At 53.6% G+C, this 21,203-nt stretch overlaps 1 protein-coding gene and 1 pseudogene across 3 annotated transcripts in view; both read left to right on the top strand.

Moving 5' to 3' along the window:
- Window positions 1-13,157, top strand: part of ILF3 (interleukin enhancer binding factor 3, 90kDa) — a 19,578-nt gene extending 6,421 nt beyond the window's left edge. The window contains exons 4-19 of one of the 2 annotated variants that reach the window (XM_011954836.1): window positions 472-619; window positions 1,928-2,019; window positions 2,406-2,501; window positions 3,114-3,225; window positions 3,644-3,741; window positions 4,314-4,425; window positions 4,514-4,624; window positions 5,285-5,484; window positions 5,844-6,011; window positions 6,432-6,569; window positions 6,673-6,849; window positions 6,943-7,096; window positions 7,222-7,275; window positions 10,644-11,006; window positions 11,855-11,983; window positions 12,487-13,157. In XM_011954836.1, coding sequence (XP_011810226.1) covers window positions 472-619; window positions 1,928-2,019; window positions 2,406-2,501; window positions 3,114-3,225; window positions 3,644-3,741; window positions 4,314-4,425; window positions 4,514-4,624; window positions 5,285-5,484; window positions 5,844-6,011; window positions 6,432-6,569; window positions 6,673-6,849; window positions 6,943-7,096; window positions 7,222-7,275; window positions 10,644-11,006; window positions 11,855-11,983; window positions 12,487-12,620 — 2,286 coding nt within the window. In that variant the 3' untranslated portion in view covers window positions 12,621-13,157. Of the gene's footprint in view, window positions 1-471; window positions 620-1,927; window positions 2,020-2,405; window positions 2,502-3,113; window positions 3,226-3,643; window positions 3,742-4,313; window positions 4,426-4,513; window positions 4,625-5,284; window positions 5,485-5,843; window positions 6,012-6,431; window positions 6,570-6,672; window positions 6,850-6,942; window positions 7,097-7,221; window positions 7,276-7,711; window positions 9,051-10,643; window positions 11,007-11,854; window positions 11,984-12,486 lie in introns of those variants that run through there. The other variant, XM_011954837.1, reaches the window with a different exon arrangement.
- A 1,046-nt stretch (window positions 13,158-14,203) lies between these two features.
- Window positions 14,204-14,921, top strand: LOC105520858 (annotated as a pseudogene). The gene has a single exon (XR_001003190.1). The product of XR_001003190.1 is annotated as an uncharacterized LOC105520858 (transcript).
- Window positions 14,922-21,203: the final 6,282 nt, after the last annotated feature.

The following is a 21,203-nucleotide window of genomic DNA, read 5'->3' as shown; positions in this document are numbered from 1 at the left end:
CACTGCAAGCTCCGCCTCCCGGGTTCACGCCATTCTCCTGCCTCAGCCTCCTGAGCAGCTGAGACTACAGGCGCCCGCCACCACACCTAGCTAGTTTTTTGTATTTTTGGTAGAGACGGAGTTTCACTGGGTTAGCCAGGATGATCTCGATCTCCTGACCTCGTGATCTGTCCACCTCGGTCTCCCAAATTGCTGGGATTACTGGCATGAGCCACCGTGCCTGGCCTTACCATTGCATTTTTAAGCCCCTTTTTGAAATTGCTTCTTTCACTAGTTACCCCCTCTCTCTAGTACCCAAAACATGGCCCAAAACCTAGACAGTTAGAGAGATCCTGACACCCCAGGTGAAGTCACTTCTGGGACATCATACCCAAGAAGTTGGCCTTTCTGCTGCAGGAATAGGTGGAGCCAGATAAAATTGTTGATTGCTTTGAGGAGAAAGTGTTTTGAAAGTTGCATTTTGTTTTTTAGGCTGTAACAGAAGACAAGTATGAAATACTGCAATCTGTCGATGATGCTGCGATTGTGATAAAAAACACAAAAGAGCCTCCATTGTCCCTGACCATCCACCTGACATCCCCTGTTGTCAGAGAAGAAATGGAGAAAGTATTAGCTGGAGGTAGGGAGGCCGAGACAGGCCGGCAGGGCTTTGAAAACGTGGTGTTCCCTCACTATTCAAATGTGCTATTCAGTTTTAGACTGCTTTGGTAAAAGGCTACCTTGTAGATTGACCACCTTTACTCTGAGATCACATCTCCCGTTGGCTTTGAGTACTTGGGAGTTTGACAAAACAGTCACACTAAAAGTGAGTAGCACTTTTCGTAGGGGACTGCACCATTTTCCTTCAACTTCATCCTTGAACATTCTCAAACATGAATGTGGAAGTTGCTTTTCCGTGGAGCCATTCTCTGGCTGTGGAGAAGTGTGTCCCTGGTGATTCTGTGGTTTTAAAGATGAGACAACCAGACGGTTTCTGCATGAGCACCACGTTGGAGTTTACCAACAGCCTGTGCTGCAGCTGAGCTGAGGGCCTCTTCATTTGTCCTTTGCCGTGGCTCTTATCATCTAAAGTGACAGAAGCACAAAGAGCTGATACAGAGTTTTGGATAAAGTTTAAACAGTTGTCCAATTTTTCAGACTACCTCATTGGACCTCTCACTAATAATGTGCTCACAGTCCATGGCCCGCCCCTCGTGTGCCTGTCTTCAGGCCTTATCCAAACCCCTGGCGTGCAGATGGCAGAGAAGACCGACGCTTGGCTTGGCCGCAGCATAGGCTGGCATAGCGCCCTTGTTGCTGTTTACCTTTGGTTCTCATAGCTGATTCCGACTACCAAAGCCCTTCTAGTTGATCAACGTAGGGACGCTGGACCTTTGACCAACAGGACTCTCTCTGTCAAGGGCTGGGGCTAGGGCAGTCCCGCCTGGTGGGCGGAGTTGGTCCCCTTTGCCGCATATGCCTTGGGATGGCTGTTGTGGGATGCAGAGAGGGAGTTCCTTTCCTCTCCCCCGGCCTTTTTAATTTTTTTCCTATTGAACATTTTAGCATAGCTAATTTATTGGGAGAACATGGGGAGGAGGCAAGGGAAGAGGATTAGAAGATAGGCTCCACCTATCTCTCCCCTCCCTCATGAGATTATTCCTTTTAGAATAACTCCCCACTTTTGTTTTTATGTTTGTTTTATTTTTTCTTTTTCTTTCTTTTTTCTTTTTCTTTTTTTTTTTTGGATGGGGCCTCCAATTTTTACAATTTCCTCACAGGGCAGAGTTCAATGTGCTCTAGTTTCTCCTTCCCTGGTCCAGGGTGGAGATGAATTCAGCTTCTGGGAAACTCAGCTGCCCTTTAGAAAGCTGCCACATCCCCTTTCCACCTGACAGAAACCCCTTGGTCAAACTGTGCCTTGTCTTCTTATTCCATCCATGAATAGAAACGCTATCAGTCAACGACCCCCCGGACGTTCTGGACAGGCAGAAATGCCTTGCTGCCTTGGCGTCCCTCCGACACGCCAAGTGGTTCCAGGTTTGCATTTTGTTCTTCTCTTTGTCTTTTGGTAGAGAATTCCTAAGTTTTAACTTGGCTAACTGTCACCATAAAGATTCCTTAACATTGACGATAGCCGTGCCGAGCTTAGCACCTGCGGTTCCGCAGGTCCTAAAGGAGTGCACCTCAACAAATTCGACCCCAAAAGAGGCTGAGACTGAGTTGGTGGGCTGCTGCTGCTGCTTTGTGTTAAGAGTAACACTTTCTTGTACACGTAGTGAGATTGCAGCTGACCACACCCTTGGTGGTCTCCATCGTTGACTGTTTACCCTTGGCAAAGCAGCACCGTGACACTTGTGTTGTTCATGTCGACCTGTGCCCTGGGCGGTGCCTCAGACTGAAGAGCCTGTGTTTTGTTCCCCTAGGCTCGAGCCAACGGACTGAAGTCCTGTGTCATTGTGATCCGGGTCCTGAGGGACCTGTGCACTCGCGTGCCCACCTGGGGTCCCCTCCGAGGCTGGGTAAGGCATGTTGCTATGGCTACCAGGGGATGGTGTGTGCAGAGTCTCTAGGATATCCCAGGAACACTTGATGATCACGGGGCCATAGTGGCCCCTTGACATGTGGCTGGTGTGTACTCTCCAGAGCTGCCTGTGGAGCTGCTCCTGCTTGCCACACCTGGGGTTGGGTTGGGACAGTGTGGGTCAGGGCTCTTTGCAGGGGTCGCATGGCTCAATCCCAGGAGGAGGCTGGCCAGGAGGTGGGAATGATCCCTCTGGGAAGGTTTGCAGATGCTCTCACGCAGGACCAGTTCTTACCAGCTGTCGCTTTTTTTTTCAGCCCACAGTTGGGGTGGTTTTTATATTTGTAAATAAATGGTTAGATTTTAAGTGTGAGATACTACATTATAACCCCAGCTTGGTCTCTGAACTCACACAGCCTGCAGGATGCCATGTCTGGTCCTCCCTGTCCTAGGTGCCCTGGCTCAGGCTTAGCCATGAGGCTTTGACTTTACCTGTCTGGATGGCTATGAGTCCCACGTGTGCCCTGACCCACTCATCTAGTGACAGCTCCTTAGTGGCGGCCGGCCTCATCCTCTAGGCTCTTGGCTCACTGTCCCTCTTCCCTTTCAGCCTCTCGAGCTCCTGTGTGAGAAATCCATTGGCACGGCCAACAGACCGATGGGTGCTGGCGAGGCCCTGCGAAGAGTGCTGGAGTGCCTGGCGTCGGGCATCGTGATGCCAGGTTGGGGCCTTGTGCTTTGCAGGTTGCAGGGAAAGGACAGGGTTCCAGGCCGCCTCTTGGCGGGTACACTGACTGGGTTAGGACAGCAGCAGCCCCGTGTCCACTCCCTAGAGCTGAAGCATGTGACTACCCTCTGGCACCATCATATCCAGCCCTGACCGGGTCCGCAGCCGTCATTCAGAGGGCGGATCCGGGGCAGTGGTGACCCACTCCCACGTGACTTTCTTGCTCTGAGACACTTGTGAATTATTTCTGTCAAGGGCTGGACGCCGAGTGGGTCACCGAGCTAGGCATGTTTTCCAGAGCTGGGTGTGGATGGGGCGCGGGGGGTAACACACCTAGTTCCCTCAGCCAGCACACCTCTTCAGAGATGCTAAAAGATAATCCTCTGCATATCTTCCTTGTTTCCTGCCTTCAGATGGTTCTGGCATTTATGACCCTTGTGAAAAAGAAGCCACTGATGCTATTGGGCATCTAGACAGACAGCAACGGGAAGATATCACACAGAGTGCGCAGGTATAGTCATCGCCATTGCCACCGTGCGCCCTGACCCAGTCTGTAATCACTGGCTTCCAGTTCCATTACTGGGTATTCCCAGGGTAGCCCCTGGACTCGTAGGCTCAGGTCGGGGACTGAAGGCAAAGGGATCGTGTCTGATACAGGGCGCCCCAATCTGGGCTGCTTCTTTCCCCTGGTGCCATGCCTGGTTGTCGTCTGCCCCCTCCCTTGGCTTGCTCAAGTGCCATTTTCGGACACTGAGTGGTGCTGGGAGATGTGTTTGCTGTGCGGACTGCACCGGGGGACCTTCCCCTGCAGGCTACCACATGGCTCCGTGTGGCAACCAGTCCCCAGGTTGGGGTCTCCTGTATTCCTCTGGAAGGGGGGTGGTCACAGGCTGGCCTTCCCCCACAGCAAGGCTGGACTTGAGCAGTCAGGCTCTCCCCTGGCTGGTGGGGGACCCCTTGCTGTCGTAGAGGAGACCATTAGCAGCCCTTCAGCTCTGCCCCTCCTCAGAAGGCAGTAGTGAGCACACACTCCATGACTGGGAGCACAGGGCAGCTGAGTCAGAGCCTCTTCCCCTTCTCCAGCACGCACTGCGACTCGCTGCCTTCGGCCAGCTCCATAAAGTCCTGGGCATGGACCCTCTGCCTTCCAAGATGCCCAAGAAACCAAAGAATGAAAACCCAGTGGACTACACCGGTAAGCCCACAGCGGTTGCCTGATGGCTGGGGCTCCAGGAAGAGTGGCCATCTGCATCTCTCAGCCATGACCTGCTCTCTCCTTGCAGTTCAGATCCCACCCAGCACCACTTACGCCATTACGCCCATGAAACGCCCAATGGAGGAGGACGGGGAAGAGAAGTCTCCCAGCAAAAAGAAGAAGAAGATTCAGAAGAAAGGTACAGGCCGGGCGCGGTGGCTCACGCCTGTAATCCCAGCACTGTGGGAGGCCGAGGCGGGAGAATCGCTTGAGCTCAGGAGGTTGAGACTAGCCTGGGCAACATGGCGAAACCTCGTCTCTACAAAAAACACAAAAATTAGCTGGGTGTGGTGGCACACCTGTAGTGCCAGCTACTTGGGAGGCTGAGATGGGAGGATGACTTGAGCCTGGGAGGCGGAGGTTGCAGTGAGCAACTGTACTCCAGCCTGGGCAACAGAGCGAGACCTTGCTTAAATTCAGTGTTGAAAGATTTTAAAAACTAAATAGATAAAAAAGCAGGAAGGTGCAGACATGCCCTCATGCTGCTGCTTTATCCATCTGGTCCTATGCAGGCTCACCCTGAAGCTATAGGGAGCGCTTGCTTTTGTTTCATTTTTCTTACTTGTGATTTTTGAGTCCTTTAACAATGATGAGGCATGATTGGGGATGTAGAAGATGAGTAGGATGATGGTGCCACAGCTGGAGGCCACAGGAGAGGTGCAAGCTGGGTTCAGTTTGTGTGGCTGCCCCACCCACTGTGTTACGCCACAGAGGCAGGCCCGGGGGTTAGGATTGGCAGAGCTCTCGTGGAGACCTGCCATCGTGCTGATTCAGAGCCACCTTGGTGTTCTCTCTGTAGAGGAGAAGGCAGAGCCCCCCCAAGCTATGAATGCCCTGATGCGGCTGAACCAGCTGAAGCCAGGGCTGCAGTACAAGCTGGTGTCCCAGACTGGGCCCGTCCATGCCCCCATCTTTACCATGTCTGTGGAGGTTGATGGCAATTCATTCGAGGCCTCTGGGCCCTCCAAAAAGACGGCCAAGCTGCATGTGGCCGTTAAGGTAAGTGTGGCCAGCGTCACTGTCTTCTAATAGCAGAACCATGATCTTTGTTTTGGGCCCCATATGAGCCATTGTCTCTCAGGGAGGGCATGTAGATCCTAAAAACACATATAGTTAGATGGCGGCTATTTGCAGGTCACATGTGCCAAGAACGCCTTCCCACTGTGGCTGGCAGGCAGAGGGGTCCCCAAACATGGTTGGACATTAGGGCCTCCTGGGAGCAGAAGCTGAAAGGAAACAGCCCTCCTCCAGATGGCTTTCTGGGTGGGTGCCTGTAGGCCATGGGGAGGCCCTGCATGCATGGCTCCCGGGCTGAGCCCTGCTTCCCTGGGACCTTGGGGGTCTTGCTACCTCTGCAGGTGTTACAGGACATGGGCTTGCCGACGGGTGCTGAAGGCAGGGATTCTAGCAAAGGGGAAGACTCGGCTGAGGAGACTGAGGCGAAGCCAGCAGTGGTGGCCCCCGCCCCAGTGGTAGAAGCTGTCTCAACCCCTAGTGCGGCCTTTCCCTCAGATGCCACTGCCGAGGTGAGCACATGGTGGGTGCTGGGAGTGACGGCCAGGACAGAGCAGGCAGCCATGTGTCTTGTCAGTGAGGTGGTTACTCTTCCTTGTTAATTTGCCCCAAAAAGCTGACCTTTTAGGCCAGAAGCCCACATAGGAAGCTGGGTGCTGCCCTACAAGCTGTGTCGGGGAGGGCCTTGTGAATGTTGTCTCAGCATCCTAGGCTACATTGGGGTGGCCCTGGGTTGAGAACATGCTGTTCAGAGGGGAGGCACAGGGAAGGGCCACATTGCTGGAAGGCCTTCACTAGAGTCAGTGGAGACTGTCTGGCAAGGACTGGCAGTGTATGAGGAGCAGAGGCCCCGCCTCAGTCCTGCTACTCCTCCTCTGTGGCTGGAAAGCCCATAGCTGAGTTTGTCGGTCGTCTTTTCTATTTTCCCTGAGAACGTAAAACAGCAGGGGCCAATCCTGACAAAGCACGGCAAGAACCCAGTCATGGAGCTGAACGAGAAAAGGCGGGGGCTCAAGTACGAGCTCATCTCCGAGACCGGTGGCAGCCACGACAAGCGCTTCGTCATGGAGGTGCGCGGCCTGGAGCTGCCTGCTGGGGCAATCCCATAGGGAGGCCTGGGGTCCCCCTGCCCCTAGAGGGAGGCACTGGGTCACCTCTGTCTGCACTTTCCAGGTTGAAGTGGATGGACAGAAGTTCCAAGGTGCTGGTTCCAACAAAAAGGTGGCGAAGGCCTACGCTGCCCTTGCTGCCCTAGAAAAGCTTTTCCCTGACACCCCTCTCGCCCTTGATGCCAACAAAAAGAAGAGAGCCCCAGTACCCGTCAGAGGGGGACCGAAATTTGCTGCTAAGGTGAGCAGTGGCCGTTGAACCTCCTGGCTCAGGCATGGGTTCTCCTGCAATGTGAGCACAAAGGGAATGTCACTTCCCTGTGTTTTTTTCTAGCCACATAACCCTGGCTTCGGCATGGGAGGCCCCATGCACAATGAAGTGCCCCCACCCCCCAATCTTCGAGGGCGGGGAAGAGGCGGGAACATCCGGGGACGAGGGCGCGGGCGAGGATTTGGTGGTGCCAACCACGGAGGCTACATGAATGCTGGTAAGGGCCCTCGTACTGCGCTGTCCCCATCTTCCCCATGTGCATGCTCTGGGAACAAGTGTGCAGGGCTCCTGGGGTGGGCCTGAGACACTGCTGGTCCCCGGTAACCTTCTTTCCCCTTCCAGGCGCTGGGTATGGAAGCTACGGGTACGGAGGCAACTCGGCGACAGCAGGCTACAGTAAGTATGTTTCTCTCTGTCTGACCTGGGAAGCAGCCGCAGTGTAGCTTCTGGGCCTGAGTTAGCAAAGGGTGGCCAGAGCAGCCTCGAGGAGGCTGTAGAAGGGGCACACACCTTTTTGCGGTGAATAGGTCATATGGCCCTCGACCCCCCCCAGCCCCGCAGTGGGATTGATTGTGTTAACACACAAACTCGTGTAACTGCAAAGTTCCTTAAAAGTTAGAATTTTAAATTTCTCTGCTTTAAGCCATGCGAAGCACCAATCTTATGAATACGCTTTTCCGGCCAGTGCACAGCTCTTGTCTTGAGAAGGAGCCTTCATTGGGGGGTTACAGGAGCAGAGAAATCTAAAACATGAATTTCAAATGTGGCGCTCTGTGCCCTTTTTCAAAAGAATTCTAATTTCTTCTCTCTGCTCTGTCTCCCCCTTTTGTAGGTGACTTTTTCACAGACTGCTACGGCTATCATGATTTTGGGTCTTCCTAGAGCGTCTAAAAGTATTGCACACAAAATCAACTTTTTACTCCAATTTCCTCCAACTCCAAAACCCAAAGTGTCCGTGCTGTGTCCCTGTGCTTCACTGGGTTTCTCAACCGTGGCTTTTCACCGCAGCTTGTCTGAAACTCTTAGCCTGCAGAATTTAAGACAATGGCAGTTTTTATCGTGATTTGCCTTTGAACTTGGTCCTATTGAAGTTCACACTAAGTGGAAAACAATTTTTTCAGAGAATGTATTTTTGTGCAGAATTGCACAGAATTCTAGAGACAGCGTTGTTCGGCATCAAGGCAAAAGCCCACCTTTGCTTTTTATGGAAAGCATTACTTTATTTAAAGAGACAGACATTGACGCATTTTAATCTACCTTTGTCTTAATTTACAGCAGGTTTTGTATGAATTTTTAACCTTTTAACAAACTCCCAAATCTGGTTGATGCCTTTGACAGTGATGAAAACGATTTCACCACATCTGAATCCAGAGAAACCGGCTTTTTTCTTATTACGAGCATGTGAAAACGTTGGGAACGTGGGGAATTGTGTATTGCGCTGAATTAGCTTCTCCCGCCTCTTGTAATGCTCTGGTGGGTTCTTGTTTGGGAATGCAATGTTTTGTGGCTGGTTTAGCTAGAGAGTGAACTCTCAAAGGTATCAAAACTGTGCTTCCATTATTAGTGCAAGAAACAGACAGGCTTTAAGGGGTAGATGACGTGAAATTTTGCAAGTCTTAATTACAGCTGCAGATGCATGGGATTCTGGATTTTTTTGTTTTTAGTTTATTGGGACTTTTAATCAAGGAGAAAGAACCGTAATGTTCCCTGCTTCTCCAGTAAAGGGCTGGCTTTTCCTTGGGCAGAGGTAGTGCTGCGTGTGCAGCTGCTACAGACTCCAAAGGCATAGAAGTTTCTGTCTACAAACACAGAGTCATTCTGGCTCTTTACTGAGGCCCCTGTTTTCTGGCAGGTGTCCTCCTTGGAAACTGGTTTTGGCTCTGATCAGTGGTTATTTTTTGCAGCAAAGCCTGCGTCTGTGTTGACTTGCAAGATTTTGCGTTTATTCAGGCAAAAACTGGTCAAAATGGTTACTACGTGATTTGTTCCCAGAGGTTTGAAACATTCAGTGAAACTTTTTAAAACTTTGATTGCATGATGTATTTTTTTTTAGAAAGTTATTGTTTGAGAATAATGTCTTTTTATACCAGGAAAATAGTTATCCTGAATGACGTTGAAAACTCCCCCTCCCCTTTATTTTTTTTTAATCAATACATGTGAAAGTAACAAGCCCTCGGCCCTTGCGTCTTCATTCATTCCCGGCTTCAGGCGGGGCGAGGTGGTGTGCTCAGTGCAGGACACTGGGGAAGCTGGGGCAGTGGGGCTGTGGGGTGTGGGTCCTGGGTCCTGGTCGGGGTGTTCTGAAGATCCCATCCTCCCAGTCTCCTCGCTGAGCTGCCGCATGTTCGCTTTCTGGCATTGTGGGACACGTCCTCCCCCTTGGTGTCTTGGCTTTGTGATGGGGGGCGAGGGAGGAGGCCTGCCTGAAGAACACAAACCGAAGGTTGCAGATAGTTCTGTCAACATTGCGTGTAGGCAGCCCACCACACCAGCGTGGGGTTCTACATCTCCAGTGGGTGGAGGCATGTGAGGACTCCCAGTTACCCCACCCAGGAGGCGGTGGGCCCTTGGTGTCCTCCATCTGGGAAGGAAGGACAGGCAGTGTGGGAGCCTCCCCTTCCGTCCCACCCACCCTGGGCCTGGCGGTCTGGGCAGCTTAACTGGGCAAAGGTGGCTGCATTCACAAGCCGACCCGCTCTGAGAGCCCAGGAACTCAGCTGCACCTGCTGAGCGCTTGGGCGTTGCCCAGCTTGGCTGGAGAGCTACCACCATGAACTGGCCTCCCGCCTCACCCACCCTCTCAGCCTTCCCACGCCCGTTTGTGGAGACCCCCTCTGTGGGGCTCCCTTGCAAGGCTTGGGGTGCAGCATTCCCTCAGCCAGTGCCATCCCCTTTGTTCCACTCAGGCCTCTGGTGGGGCTGTGTATTGACAAACCTAGTTGACCAGAAGTGGGGTCTCGCTGCTACATTTTCAGCTTGTAGCTGAGAATGCGGTGGCTGCACTGCACGCTCTCAGCCCTGCTGCTCAGTCCCACGTGCACCCAGCAGCTGTGCTGGGGACAAGGAAGGGGCGTTGGGGACAATCAGGGCTGTAGGTCTAGGCCTCACCTGGTGGTGGCTGTCCTGGCCCCAGCCGTGGCCAGTCTTCCCCCACCAGCCAGGCTGGGGCTTGCTCACATCCTGAGTCACATGCTTGCACAAGTATCACAAGGGAGGTGCCTGCATCATTGACTGAGTCTCGATTTGTCTTCCATGAACCAAACCAGCTCAGACCAGTTGGTCTAAGGATGATGACGGTCCGGGGGCCACTTTAAACAGTATCTCTTGGGGACCTCCAGGCCTGTGCCTGTGGAGCCTGTTTCCAGCACAGCAGGGAGGAGGGGGGTGGCCGCTGCTTCTCTGGGGCTTTGCTTTTCCTGTCGCCATTGGGGATCTCTGGGTAGCCGTCAGCTAGCTGTGAATGTCGTCCTGCGCTCGGAGTCCATCTCATTGTAATGTTGACATCCACTGCAAAAGCTGCTGGCGCGTGCTGCTTGGCAAAGCCCCATTGTTGTCATCAGCTGCTGGGTGAGTGGAGCTGAAGGCTGGGCCAGCCTGAATGGCTGCGCTAAGGATGGGAGCCACTGCTCCTCTCCCTCCTTGTTCTGCTGCCTCTGACCTGGGCTTGTGGGTCAGCCTTCAGGACCCATGGCTGCCTCCTGCCCTTCCCTCCCTTCCCCCTGCCCTTTCCCGTCCTCCGCCTGACCCACTGCCTCCCTGTTTAGGTCAGTTCTACAGCAACGGAGGGCATTCTGGGAATGCCGGTGGCGGTGGCGGCGGGGGCGGTGGTGGCTCCTCCGGCTATGGCTCCTACTACCAAGGTGACAACTACAACTCACCGGTGCCCCCAAAACACGCTGGGAAGAAGCAGCCGCACGGGGGCCAGCAGAAGCCCTCCTACGGCTCGGGCTACCAGTCCCACCAGGGCCAGCAGCAGTCCTACAACCAGAACCCCTACAGCAACTATGGCCCCCCGCAGGGCAAGCAGAAAGGCTATAACCATGGACAAGGCAGCTACTCCTACTCGAACTCCTACAACTCTCCCGGGGGCGGGGGCGGATCCGACTACAACTACGAGAGCAAATTCAGTGAGTTGGCTTCCAGAACTCCTTGGCTGGGCCAGGGTCCAGGCCCCAGCAGTGCAGCCCACGGAGTGGCGGAAGCTCGGCACTGCCCAGACCTCTGGCCAAGGGCCTTAGGAGGAGGACACGTGGTATTGGCTGTGGGCGGGTGCTAGGAAGATGGGGCGTGGGGCCCCATGGTGCCGTCTCTGCCACTTTCTCTGGTGTGTTCTCTGAAGGCAGGGGTAGCTGAGGCCTCTGTCTCTAGGCCCTGGCTGTGGGTGAGGCTGCAAGGTGACTTCCTGGGACTTGATCTAGAGAGTTTTGCATCCAGCCCCTGCAAGAGCCTGATCTCTCCGCCACCGCCTCTCCCGCTTCCTCATGCACAGACCCAGCAGGCCCAGGCTGCACCAGTGGCCCAGTGGGGCTGAGTAGGTGTGTCCTTGGGACCCAGCAGCTCTCAGCAGCAGGCCAGGGACTTGACAGAGGCTGCACTGGGTGTGTGGGTCAGAAGGGGGTGCCTTTTGTCTGGTGCTGCTGGCTGAGGAGAGGCAGCTGCTGGGGTCTCGTGCACTTCCTCAGCTGCTGCTGGGAAGTTTGGGCTGCAGGAGCAGTTGAGAAGGCACCCCACAGCAGGGCTTTGGAGCTTGGTGACCAGCCCAGCCCAGGGCCAGGTGACCCTGCAGGGCTGCAGCTGGCTCCTGGCACTTACCTGTTGGGGTGATGTGTGACATTGAAGCAGGCAGGGAGAAGAGTTAGAGGCCCAGGGTCTGGGCCAGGGGCTGGCCGCATCTGAGGCGCACCACAAGGCCCCTGGGCCGCCCCAGGTGTGTGTTTCCTGGGGCCCCTTAACCACCCTGTCTTCTTTCCCCTAGACTACAGTGGTAGTGGAGGCCGAAGCAGCGGGAACAGCTACGGCTCAGGCGGGGCTTCCTACAACCCAGGGTCACACGGGGGCTACGGCGGAGGTTCTGGGGGCGGCTCCTCATACCAAGGCAAACAAGGTGGGCCTGGAGCCCTTGGTGGCACAGCATGGGGGCCCGGCACCTGCTGTGAAGCGGGATGTGGACCTGGTGGGAGCAGATGGCAGCGTGGGCAGGGCTGCAGTGGCAGGCGGGCCCTGTGAAAGAGAGTACGCACTTGGGTGCACTGGTAGCTGCTAAGGCTTTCGGGAGCGGCCGGAGAGCCAGCAGTGTCCCCACTCTTAACCCCTGGTACCTGTGTGGATGTGGGTGACACTGAGGCCAAACAGCTGTTCCCCTTGGTTCTGGCCAGTAGCTCAGCCGTGGGCTCAGGTAGTTTCCCCCAGAAACAAGGGTCACAGTGGTCCCACCTCTCGGAGTCTTGGTGTCAGCCTTATCCAATCATGTATGGTAGGCAGGCAGAGCCGCATAGGAGGCCACGAGTCTTGCCCACCTGCATCCTGGCCGAGTCTTGGGTGTGGGCTGCCTAACCTGAGCCCCGCTGGCTGGGCCCCTTGGCTCTAACCCACCACTCTCTCTCCTAGGAGGCTACTCACAGTCGAACTACAACTCCCCGGGGTCCGGCCAGAACTACAGTGGCCCTCCCAGCTCCTACCAGTCCTCACAAGGCGGCTATGGCAGAAACGCAGACCACAGCATGAACTACCAGTACAGATAAGCCCCCGCGGGGCGGAGATTTCTACCTTCTGCACTTACTCCCCATCAGAAGATCGAGTTTTATGCATCACAGTTAACATGTCAGCTGGCCCTCCAGGCCCCCGCCCCCACCCCGTCCACGTTGCTGTGTCGTGAGGTGCAGCGGGTCACCCTGTGGCCCGTCCTGTGACCCATATTTAGCCGTGTTTGGGACTCCGTGTCTTCAATGGTTTGTTAGTTGCCATTACAACTTTGTCTGGGTAGAGTTTTTTGAGTTCTTGCAGTTCAGTATCCCTCTGTCTATTCACACTTGGTGTTAGTGGTAACTCAGTTTGTCTTTAAATAGTTACGGAAGGGATACGTCATTTGTTAATGCTTTTGTGAAGTGAGTTAAACGAGCTTTCTGTATTTTAATGCTTTAGTGTTTCAGTTTTATAAGTGAAGATTTTATTTTAAAAACCAGTGGGAAAGAGTGGGGGGTTTCTTTTTATGTCTGGGTCATTCAGGCAGTACATCTGAATTAAGCTGAATGTAGACAAATAAAGAAAAACAAAACTGCGCCCGTCTTAGGCCTGGGTGTCTGACCCACCAGCAGCGCAATGAGCAGGTTTCCCCGCTCTGTCCCTGCTCGGGGAAAGCAGGGCGGGCCAGCAGGATGCTCCCTGGTCCTTAGAGAGGGTCCAGTTCTGGCCTTCTAGACGTTTTACTCATGCTCAGCGAAGGCTGGTTGCTGGTCTCCTGGGCTGTGTAGACCCGGTGTCCCACCAGGCTTCAGGCTCCCACCGTCCACAGAGGGGCTTCACAGTGCCCATTCTGGTCTTGGGGAACCCATCACAAAACAGGCAGGCTTTTTCTGCTCCCTGATTTTGGTGTAGTTCTAAGTACACCAGTGATGTCCTCTGTAGGGGCGTGCCTGTGGTGGAACACGTAACCCAGTTAGAAAAAGAAAGGTCAGGTGAGGCCTGGGTAACCCCAGCCACAGATACAGATCGTCAGTGGCTGGAGGGAGCTTCGTGTCTGTGCTGGAGCCTGCAGCCTGCTCGCCATCTGGAGGCTCAGCAGAGTGGGGAGTTGGGGTTCTCACACCAGCAGATTTCCCTAGAGCATGATTCTCCCATCTGAGGCAATCTTGCCTCCCAGGGGAAATTTTGCAATGTTTGGAGGATGTTGTCACAGCTAGCAGGTGCTCTGGGATCTAGTGGATACAGGCCAAGGATGCTGTCAAGCATACTATGCTGCCCAGAAGAGTGGCCCACAGCGGGGACCTGCCCTATCGAAATATCAGGTGTGTGGAGGTGGAGACCCCACGCTAGAGCAGCCCTTCTAGCTCCACCTTGCCTGGGGAGGGAGGAGGAGCTCTGGTTTCAGGGCATTGCTGGGATTGCCTTTCCCCAGGATTCCTGTCGGCCATCCAGGAAGAACTGTACTTGCCAAGCCTGGGACCACACATCTACAGAGATCCTGCTTTGCTGACCTGAGCCCCAGGCCTTGGCCTCCTGTGCTTGGGTAACCATGGCCACTGGGAAAAGCGAGGACCATTTTTGACTCAGAATCATTCAGCTAATGTAGAATATCAAGTGTGCTTTCAAAGGATGAAGATTTGCTTTCTTGGAGAGGTGAAAGAACAAGTTGTGTGCTAGAAAACTTTTGAGGAATTCTCATTTGTGTTAGAGCAGAGGAGGTCCCAGATACCAAGTGGTTCCTCCCAGGAAAGGGTGGGAGAAGAGGACCTGAAGTACCCTGCGATCCTAGCAGTGCACACAGTGGAGGGATGAGGATGGATGAGTCCTACCCCCAATTTTGATGGGATGTGTTTATGTCCTGTCTCCTCTCCTGGACGTATTAAGGGGTTGGGACAAGAAGAGACTCCTGTGAGATCAGCAGACCTTGTATTTGAGGAGAGAATACCAGCCTGTAACACCCATGGAGAGGGACGCCTCCTGGCCCCACCTGCCAAATATCTCCAAACTCCAGGCAGGCACCTGCATTCTCAACACAGGACTCCTTCAGTTTCCCACTCGGTGATTGCTACCACGGTCGTTTCTGAATGCAGACCCACCACGAGGGACAGATTCCATCCACCCGCCCTGCTGCAGATCTGCTGCACAGCAGGCATGTGTCTGGAGAGAACAGCTCTAGGCACAGCATCCTTGGAACCCTCACTCCGGTCAGGGGCCTCACCAGTGCTGATGATGCCGTCATGCCGCTTGCCTGTGACAGTATCCCAGCTACAACAGGACGCTGGGTTCAGGAAGGTGTGGCTATCACCTTGAGCACTGACAGTGGCCTTCCGGGCCAGTTGCCTTCCAAACCCAGGAAGCTGACCTGCAGGAGGGCCTACAAATGGGCCCAGGAAGAGCTAGGCAGCAGTTGGCTTGTGATGAGACACCCCAACGCTTTGGGTGGACAGTGTTCTACATGAGTTGATAGGATGGGGTGCTTGGTGGATGGGCCATGGAGGTCCGTGAGTGGGAACTGGGCGCACACCAGCCCAGAGGGCTCCGGATGCCCCAGGAGGGAAAGAAGGGCAACAGACTACACGATTGGACGTGTGTGGTTGGCTGGGATGAAGTTGGAGGGAGGGGCGGAGGATTGGTACTGATTCCAGGGAGGAAGTATTGGGGCTTGATGAACTATGATGAAAGGAGGCCTCTGAGCCATAACAAGGGGCACATCCAGGATTTCCACCACCCTGGATTTAGTAGAGCCAGTAGGCCCTGGTTGTCACTCTGGGCAGGGATGCCGTCAGCCCTGAGGGTTGCCACCCACCTGTTTGTTGCCCTCTGTACTGTCAGGGGAAACATACACCCCTTGTCTCACCACCAACTTTGCTCATGTAGTCAGTAGGGCTGGCCCTGCCCCAAGGACTCACTGCATGTACCCGGACCCCTAGGCCTGGCCTTTGCAGCAGAGGTGACAGCTTCTGGATTCCAGCTGCAGCTGTGAGCCCCATGCTGGCTGTGCACTGCACGGGCCTGAGACCGCTGGATACAATGTTGGGCAACAACCCAGCCAGCCTGATGGCAGGCTCAGAGGCTCACTCTAACCCATCCCAGAATAAATGGAGACTTCATGTGTTCATTGTTTCATTCACTCAACATGCGTTCGTTCATTTTTTTTTTAAGAGAGGATAGACCTGTAATCCCAGCACTTTGGGAGGCCGGGGTGGGCAGATCACGAGGTCAGGAGATCAAGACCATTCTGGCTAACGTGGTGAAACCCCGTCTCTACTAAAAATACAAAAAATTCAAAAAAATTAGCCGGACGTGGTGGCGGGCACCTGTGGTTCCAGCTACTCAGGAGGCTGAGGCAGGAGAATGGTGTGAACCCAGGAGGCAGAGCTGCAGTGAGCCGAGATCATGCCACTGGACTCCAGCCTGGGCAACAGAGCAAGTCTCCATCTCAAAAAAATAAAAATAAAAGAGGATATTGTTCTGTCATCCAGGCTGAAGTGCAGTGGCATCATCACAGCTCACTCCAGTCTTGAACTCCTGAGAGCTCAAGCGATCCTCCTGTCACAGCCTCTGGAGTAGCTGGGACTACAGGGCTGTTCCTCCATACCTGACTACTTTTCTTGTAGAGGTGGGTTGCCCAGCCTAGTCTCAAACTCCCGGACCTTAAGCAACTCAGCTTCCCTATAGTGGCTGGGGTGACAGGCGGTGCCACTGTGCCCTGCTGTCCTGTTTATTATTGGGTGGTGATTACATGTCAAGTCTGGTGCTGGTTGCTGGGAACGCAGTGGTGAACCTGCTCCCAACCCACATGGCTCTTCCAGGCACAAAGAGGGCTGTGTCACAGTGGGACAGGGAGTGCCTGTCAAGGGTTTCCCCTCAGGTGAGAAAGGATGGGTGAGTTGGACCCAGGAGTGTTAGGAAGGGAAGGGGAGGCCAGGCAGAGGGAATAGCTTGAGCAAAAATTCAACTGGGGTATGAGGATGGGCTTTAAGAAGCTGAAGTCAGGTGGGTAGAGTATTTTGGATGCAAAATGAAGGAATGCTGGGAAATGAGGCTGGAGGTCAGTGGGATCTTGAGGGCCCCCAAGTGGAGGGCCAGGCACAGGAGTTCTTGCTTGCTTTCTAAGGGCAGTGGGGAGCCATGGATGGATTCTGACCTGGGAAGACCTCAGGCCCTTTCAGGCTTCCCAAGAATATTATTTATTTTGTTGGCCAGGCTGGAGTGCAATGGCGCGATCTCAGCTGACCACAACCTCCGTCTCCCGGATTCAAGCGATTCTCCTGCCTCAGCCTCCTGAGTAGCTGGGATTACAGGCATGTGCCACCACCCCTGGCTAATAGTGTATTTTTAGTAGAGACAAGTTTTCTCCATGTTAGGCGGGGTCTCGAACTCCCAGCCTCAGGTGATCCACCTGCCTCGGCCTCCCAAAGTGCTGGGATGACAGGTGTGAGCCACCACACCCAGCTATTTATTTTTTAAGATACAGTCTTGCTCTGTCACCAGGCTTTGTTTTTTAAGACAGAGTCTTGGTCTGTCGCCAGGCTGGAGTGCAGTGGAGCGATCTCGGCTCACTGCAACCTCCGCTTCCCAGGTTCAATCAATTCTGCCTCAGCCACCCAAGAAGCAGTAACTACAGGTGTGTGCCATCATGCCCAGCTAATTTTTGTTTTTGGGGTTTTTTTTGAGACAGCCTTGCCCTATCGCCCAGGCTGGAATGCGGTGGCATGATCTCAGATCACTGCAACCCCGGTTTCCTGGGTTCAAGTGATTGTCCTGGGTCGACCTCCCCAGTAGCTGGGATTACAGGCGTGCACCATCCCATGTCTGGCTAATTTGTATTTTTAGTAGAGACGGGGTTTCGCCATGCTGACCAGGCTGTTCTGTTACTCCTGACCTCGTGATCCACCCTCCTCGGCCTCCCAAAGTGCTGGAATTACAGGCGTGAGCCACACCGCGCCTGGTCAACGAAACTTTTTTTTTTGAGACGGAGTCTGGCTGTGTTGCCCAGGCTGGAGTGCAGTGGAGTGATCTCGGCTTACTGCAACCTCCGTATCCCAGGTTCAGGCTATTCAACCACAGCCTCCCGAGTAGATGAGTGAGATTACAGGCACCTGCGACTACACTTGGCTAATTTTTGGATTTTTAGTAGAGACAGGGTTTCACCATGTTGGCCAGGCTGGTCTTGAACTCCTGATCTTGTGATTCGCCTGCCTCAGCCTCCCCAAGTGCTGCAATTACAGGCGTGAGCCACCGCGCCCAGCTGAAACAGTATTTTTTAGACAGGGTCTTGGTCTGGTGTGCAGTGGTGCCATCATGGCTCACTCATCCTGAGTATCTAGGACTACAGGCCACACTGCCTGGCTAATGTTTGTTTTTCTTCATAGAGGCAGGATCTCAGGTTGGTGTCCAATTCCTGCCTCAAAGCGTCCTCTCTTCGGCCTCACAGTGTTGGAATTAACAGTTGTGAGCCACTGCGCCTCAGTACAGTTGTTTTGGTTGCTTAGCTGAGTAGGTGTGTGGGAGAGGTGAGAATAGGGGCCCTGGAGACTACAAGAGGCTTGAGTTCTGGAACATCAGAGCTGAGGTTTACAGTGATTTTTGCGGCCGAGTACACTGGTTTTGATAAGGGAAGAGCTCCCAGACTCGAGGGTTAAAAACGGTATGTCAAAGAAAAGGGGCCCATCTCACTCTCAGGGAGACGATCATTCTCTCCACGGAGTAACCAAGAAGCCCATGAACTCCCAACTCTTGGGCCAGTGCGTTTGTCTTCTCAAAAGATCTGACGCCTAAGGTCATCTTGCTTGGCAACGGGGGCAGTAGGTGGGTGGCAATGTCACAGAAGGACAGTTCACACACGTCCGATGAATAAACTGGAGAAATCCTCCAGGCTACCGAAATGACCACCCACACTCAGGGCTCCAAGGACCCTTATTTCAGCAAAACCCCTAACTCCCCTCTCCCAAATGTTCTGTATTCTTCAGTCTTTGCTCAGAAGTCCGTATTCTGGACCCAGGACCTCAGCACCCGCTCCCTAAGGCCAACCACATAGTCCCCTATTTGGGGGCTCCCCTGAGCAGTCGCGGGCGATCCCAGAGAAGGCAAGGTTGGGGATCTGACAGCCCCGGTCACGCACCTGGGATGCTGCGCAAGCCTCCTTGTGAAGAGCGCGGAAACCGCCCCAGGCCCAGCCGCTACAAACCACCGCTTCCAAACTTCCCGCTGGTCCCTAGGCTCCCGGTGCCCACCGCCCCTTCCTTCCTTCCTTCCTTGCGCAATTAACAAGCTCCGACTCCAGATGGGATTTCGCAGTCCCCGCCCTGTGTATAAATTCTCTTCGTCCTGGGGTTGTCAACAACCTTTTTTTTTTTTTTAATTATACTTTAAGTTCTAAGGTACATGTGCATAACGTGCAGGTTTGTTACATATGTATACTTGTGCCATGTTGGTGTGCTGCACCCATCAACTCGTCAGCACCCATCAATTCATCATTTATATCAGGTATAACTCCCCAATGCAATCCCTCCCCCCTCCCCAACAACCTTTTTTTCTGGAGACGGAGTCTCCCTCTGTCGCCCAGGCGGGAGTGCAGTGGCGCCATCTCCGCTCACTCAGTGCAACCTCCGACTGCCTGGTTCAAACAATTCTCCCGCCTCAGCCTCCTGAGTAGCTGGGATTACGGGCAAGCGCCACCACGCCCGGCAACAAACTCTTCTAATTGGCCGTACTCGCTGGCCCCGCCCTCACAGAGTGTGCCACTGCGTGGAGCGCGCCGCTTCTCATGGGACGTTTACGCAGGCTCCGCCCCCTGAGCGGCCGCTTTCCTGGTCTCCAGGCAACGCCTATGGCGCTGTCCACCGTGCTGAAGTCGCACACCAAGCACCGCCTCTAGCTGCAGGTTCACGGCGCCCCCAGCTCTCCCAACAGGGGCCACTAAGCCTCCGCTGCGCCCTATCCCCAGTTTATCTCTTGGTGATAGTTAGAACCCACTCCCTTCCACGCTGACTGACAAAGCCCACTGTCTCATCCAGCTCAGAGGAAAACCCGAGGCTTCCTACGATTTTGTGCCGTCACCTCCACACCCTCATCTGCTCGCGTCCAGCCACACTGACATCCGTGCTGCACAGCTGACAATCCAGACACATTCCCACCTCCAGGCCTTTGCTCTTAACCGTTCCCAAGGCCTGGAATGCTCTCTCCGATTCGGCATGACTCCTCCATCCTCCTTTCAGGCCTTAACTCAAATCTCACCTTCTCAGTGAGCCCAGCCCTGACTATCCTGTCCTACTGAACACATTGACCTCTCTATATATGTATATATGTATGTATATAATTTTATTTTTGGTGTTTTCGAGACAGGATCTTGCTCTTTCTCCCAGGCTGGAGTGCAGTGGTGCAATCGCCTCCAGAGGTGGAGGTGCAGCTGGGATTACATGTGTGCAGCACTGCACCCGTATAATTTTTATCTTTAGTACAGACGGGCTTTTCGCCATCTTACCCAGGATGGTCTCCAATTCTTGGGCTCGGGTGATCCACCTGCCTCAGCCTCCCAAAGTGCTGGAATTATAGGCGTGAGCCACTGCATCCGGATTAGAATATATATTTTTTAAGTGGGTGGATTAAGCCTCTTGTTGATCATTGTTGAAGTCGGGTCATTGGTTACAAGGTGATAACTATGCAATTCTCTGTACATTTGTCTATGCTTGAAAAGTGTGTAATAGAGAATGTCGGGTGGCACCGTGATATCCAGGAAGGGCAGAGAACACAGCCAGTGATGGTACCCCAATGCCCACCCCAGACATAGCCCAGTGAAGAAGCCTCTGTCACAATGACTAAGTACAGAGACTGTAGTTGATGACACAAGGATTACTGTGTCTGGACACCAGATGTGCAACCACCTATAAATTTCCTGAGTGTAGCTTCAGTTTTGATATAAACTGTTCTTATTTTCATGAATCTCTGTAGCGTGGCTGTAGCTGCCTCCAACCCCTGTCCCTAGTGTTTTCTAGCCCAAGGGCCTGTTTCTCCTTACCACTGGCTTTTGATCCAAATTGTGAATGGCAGAACCTGAGCTTGTGCAGCCTGGCGGCAGGGCGGGCTGGGAAAGTAACAGTCAATTATAACTTCTATGGAAAGGCAGACTTAGCCTTAACAGATACGACATTCTCTCAATGCAGGGGAGTATGATGGGGGTCAGGTGTTAGGTAGCCAAGAAAAGCAGGGGTTATACTAGCCTCAGAACAGCAAATCCAGGCAGCCTTTAATCCAATCAGCCATTCATCCAATCATGGTGATTGCATTCTAAAATGCAGAGGATTCCCTCCAACATTCCAGAAGCTTCTGATAACCAACAATTGCAAGCAGGTCAGAGCTCCAAGAGAAGTTCACCCAGAAAGCAAAGAGGCTCACATTGGATAAGATAATGAAATGCAGTTTTTGGAACCTAAACCACAGAGCGGCAACATTGGCTGCACACAGCAATTCCTTGAGGCTTGAAACAAACAAAACTGATGACTGAGTCATCCCCATAGATTTTCTTTCTTTCTTTCTTTCTTTCTTTCTTTTTTTAAAGAGATGATCGGCCAGGTGCAGTGGCTCACGCCTGTAATCTCAGCACTTTGGGAGGCCGAGGCGGGTGGATCACCTGAGGTCAG

This window comes from Colobus angolensis, unplaced genomic scaffold, assembly GCF_000951035.1.
Source record: "Colobus angolensis palliatus isolate OR3802 unplaced genomic scaffold, Cang.pa_1.0 Scaffold39, whole genome shotgun sequence".
Lineage (NCBI taxonomy): Eukaryota > Metazoa > Chordata > Mammalia > Primates > Cercopithecidae > Colobus > Colobus angolensis.
This window is presented reverse-complemented; position numbering and strand designations above follow the sequence as displayed.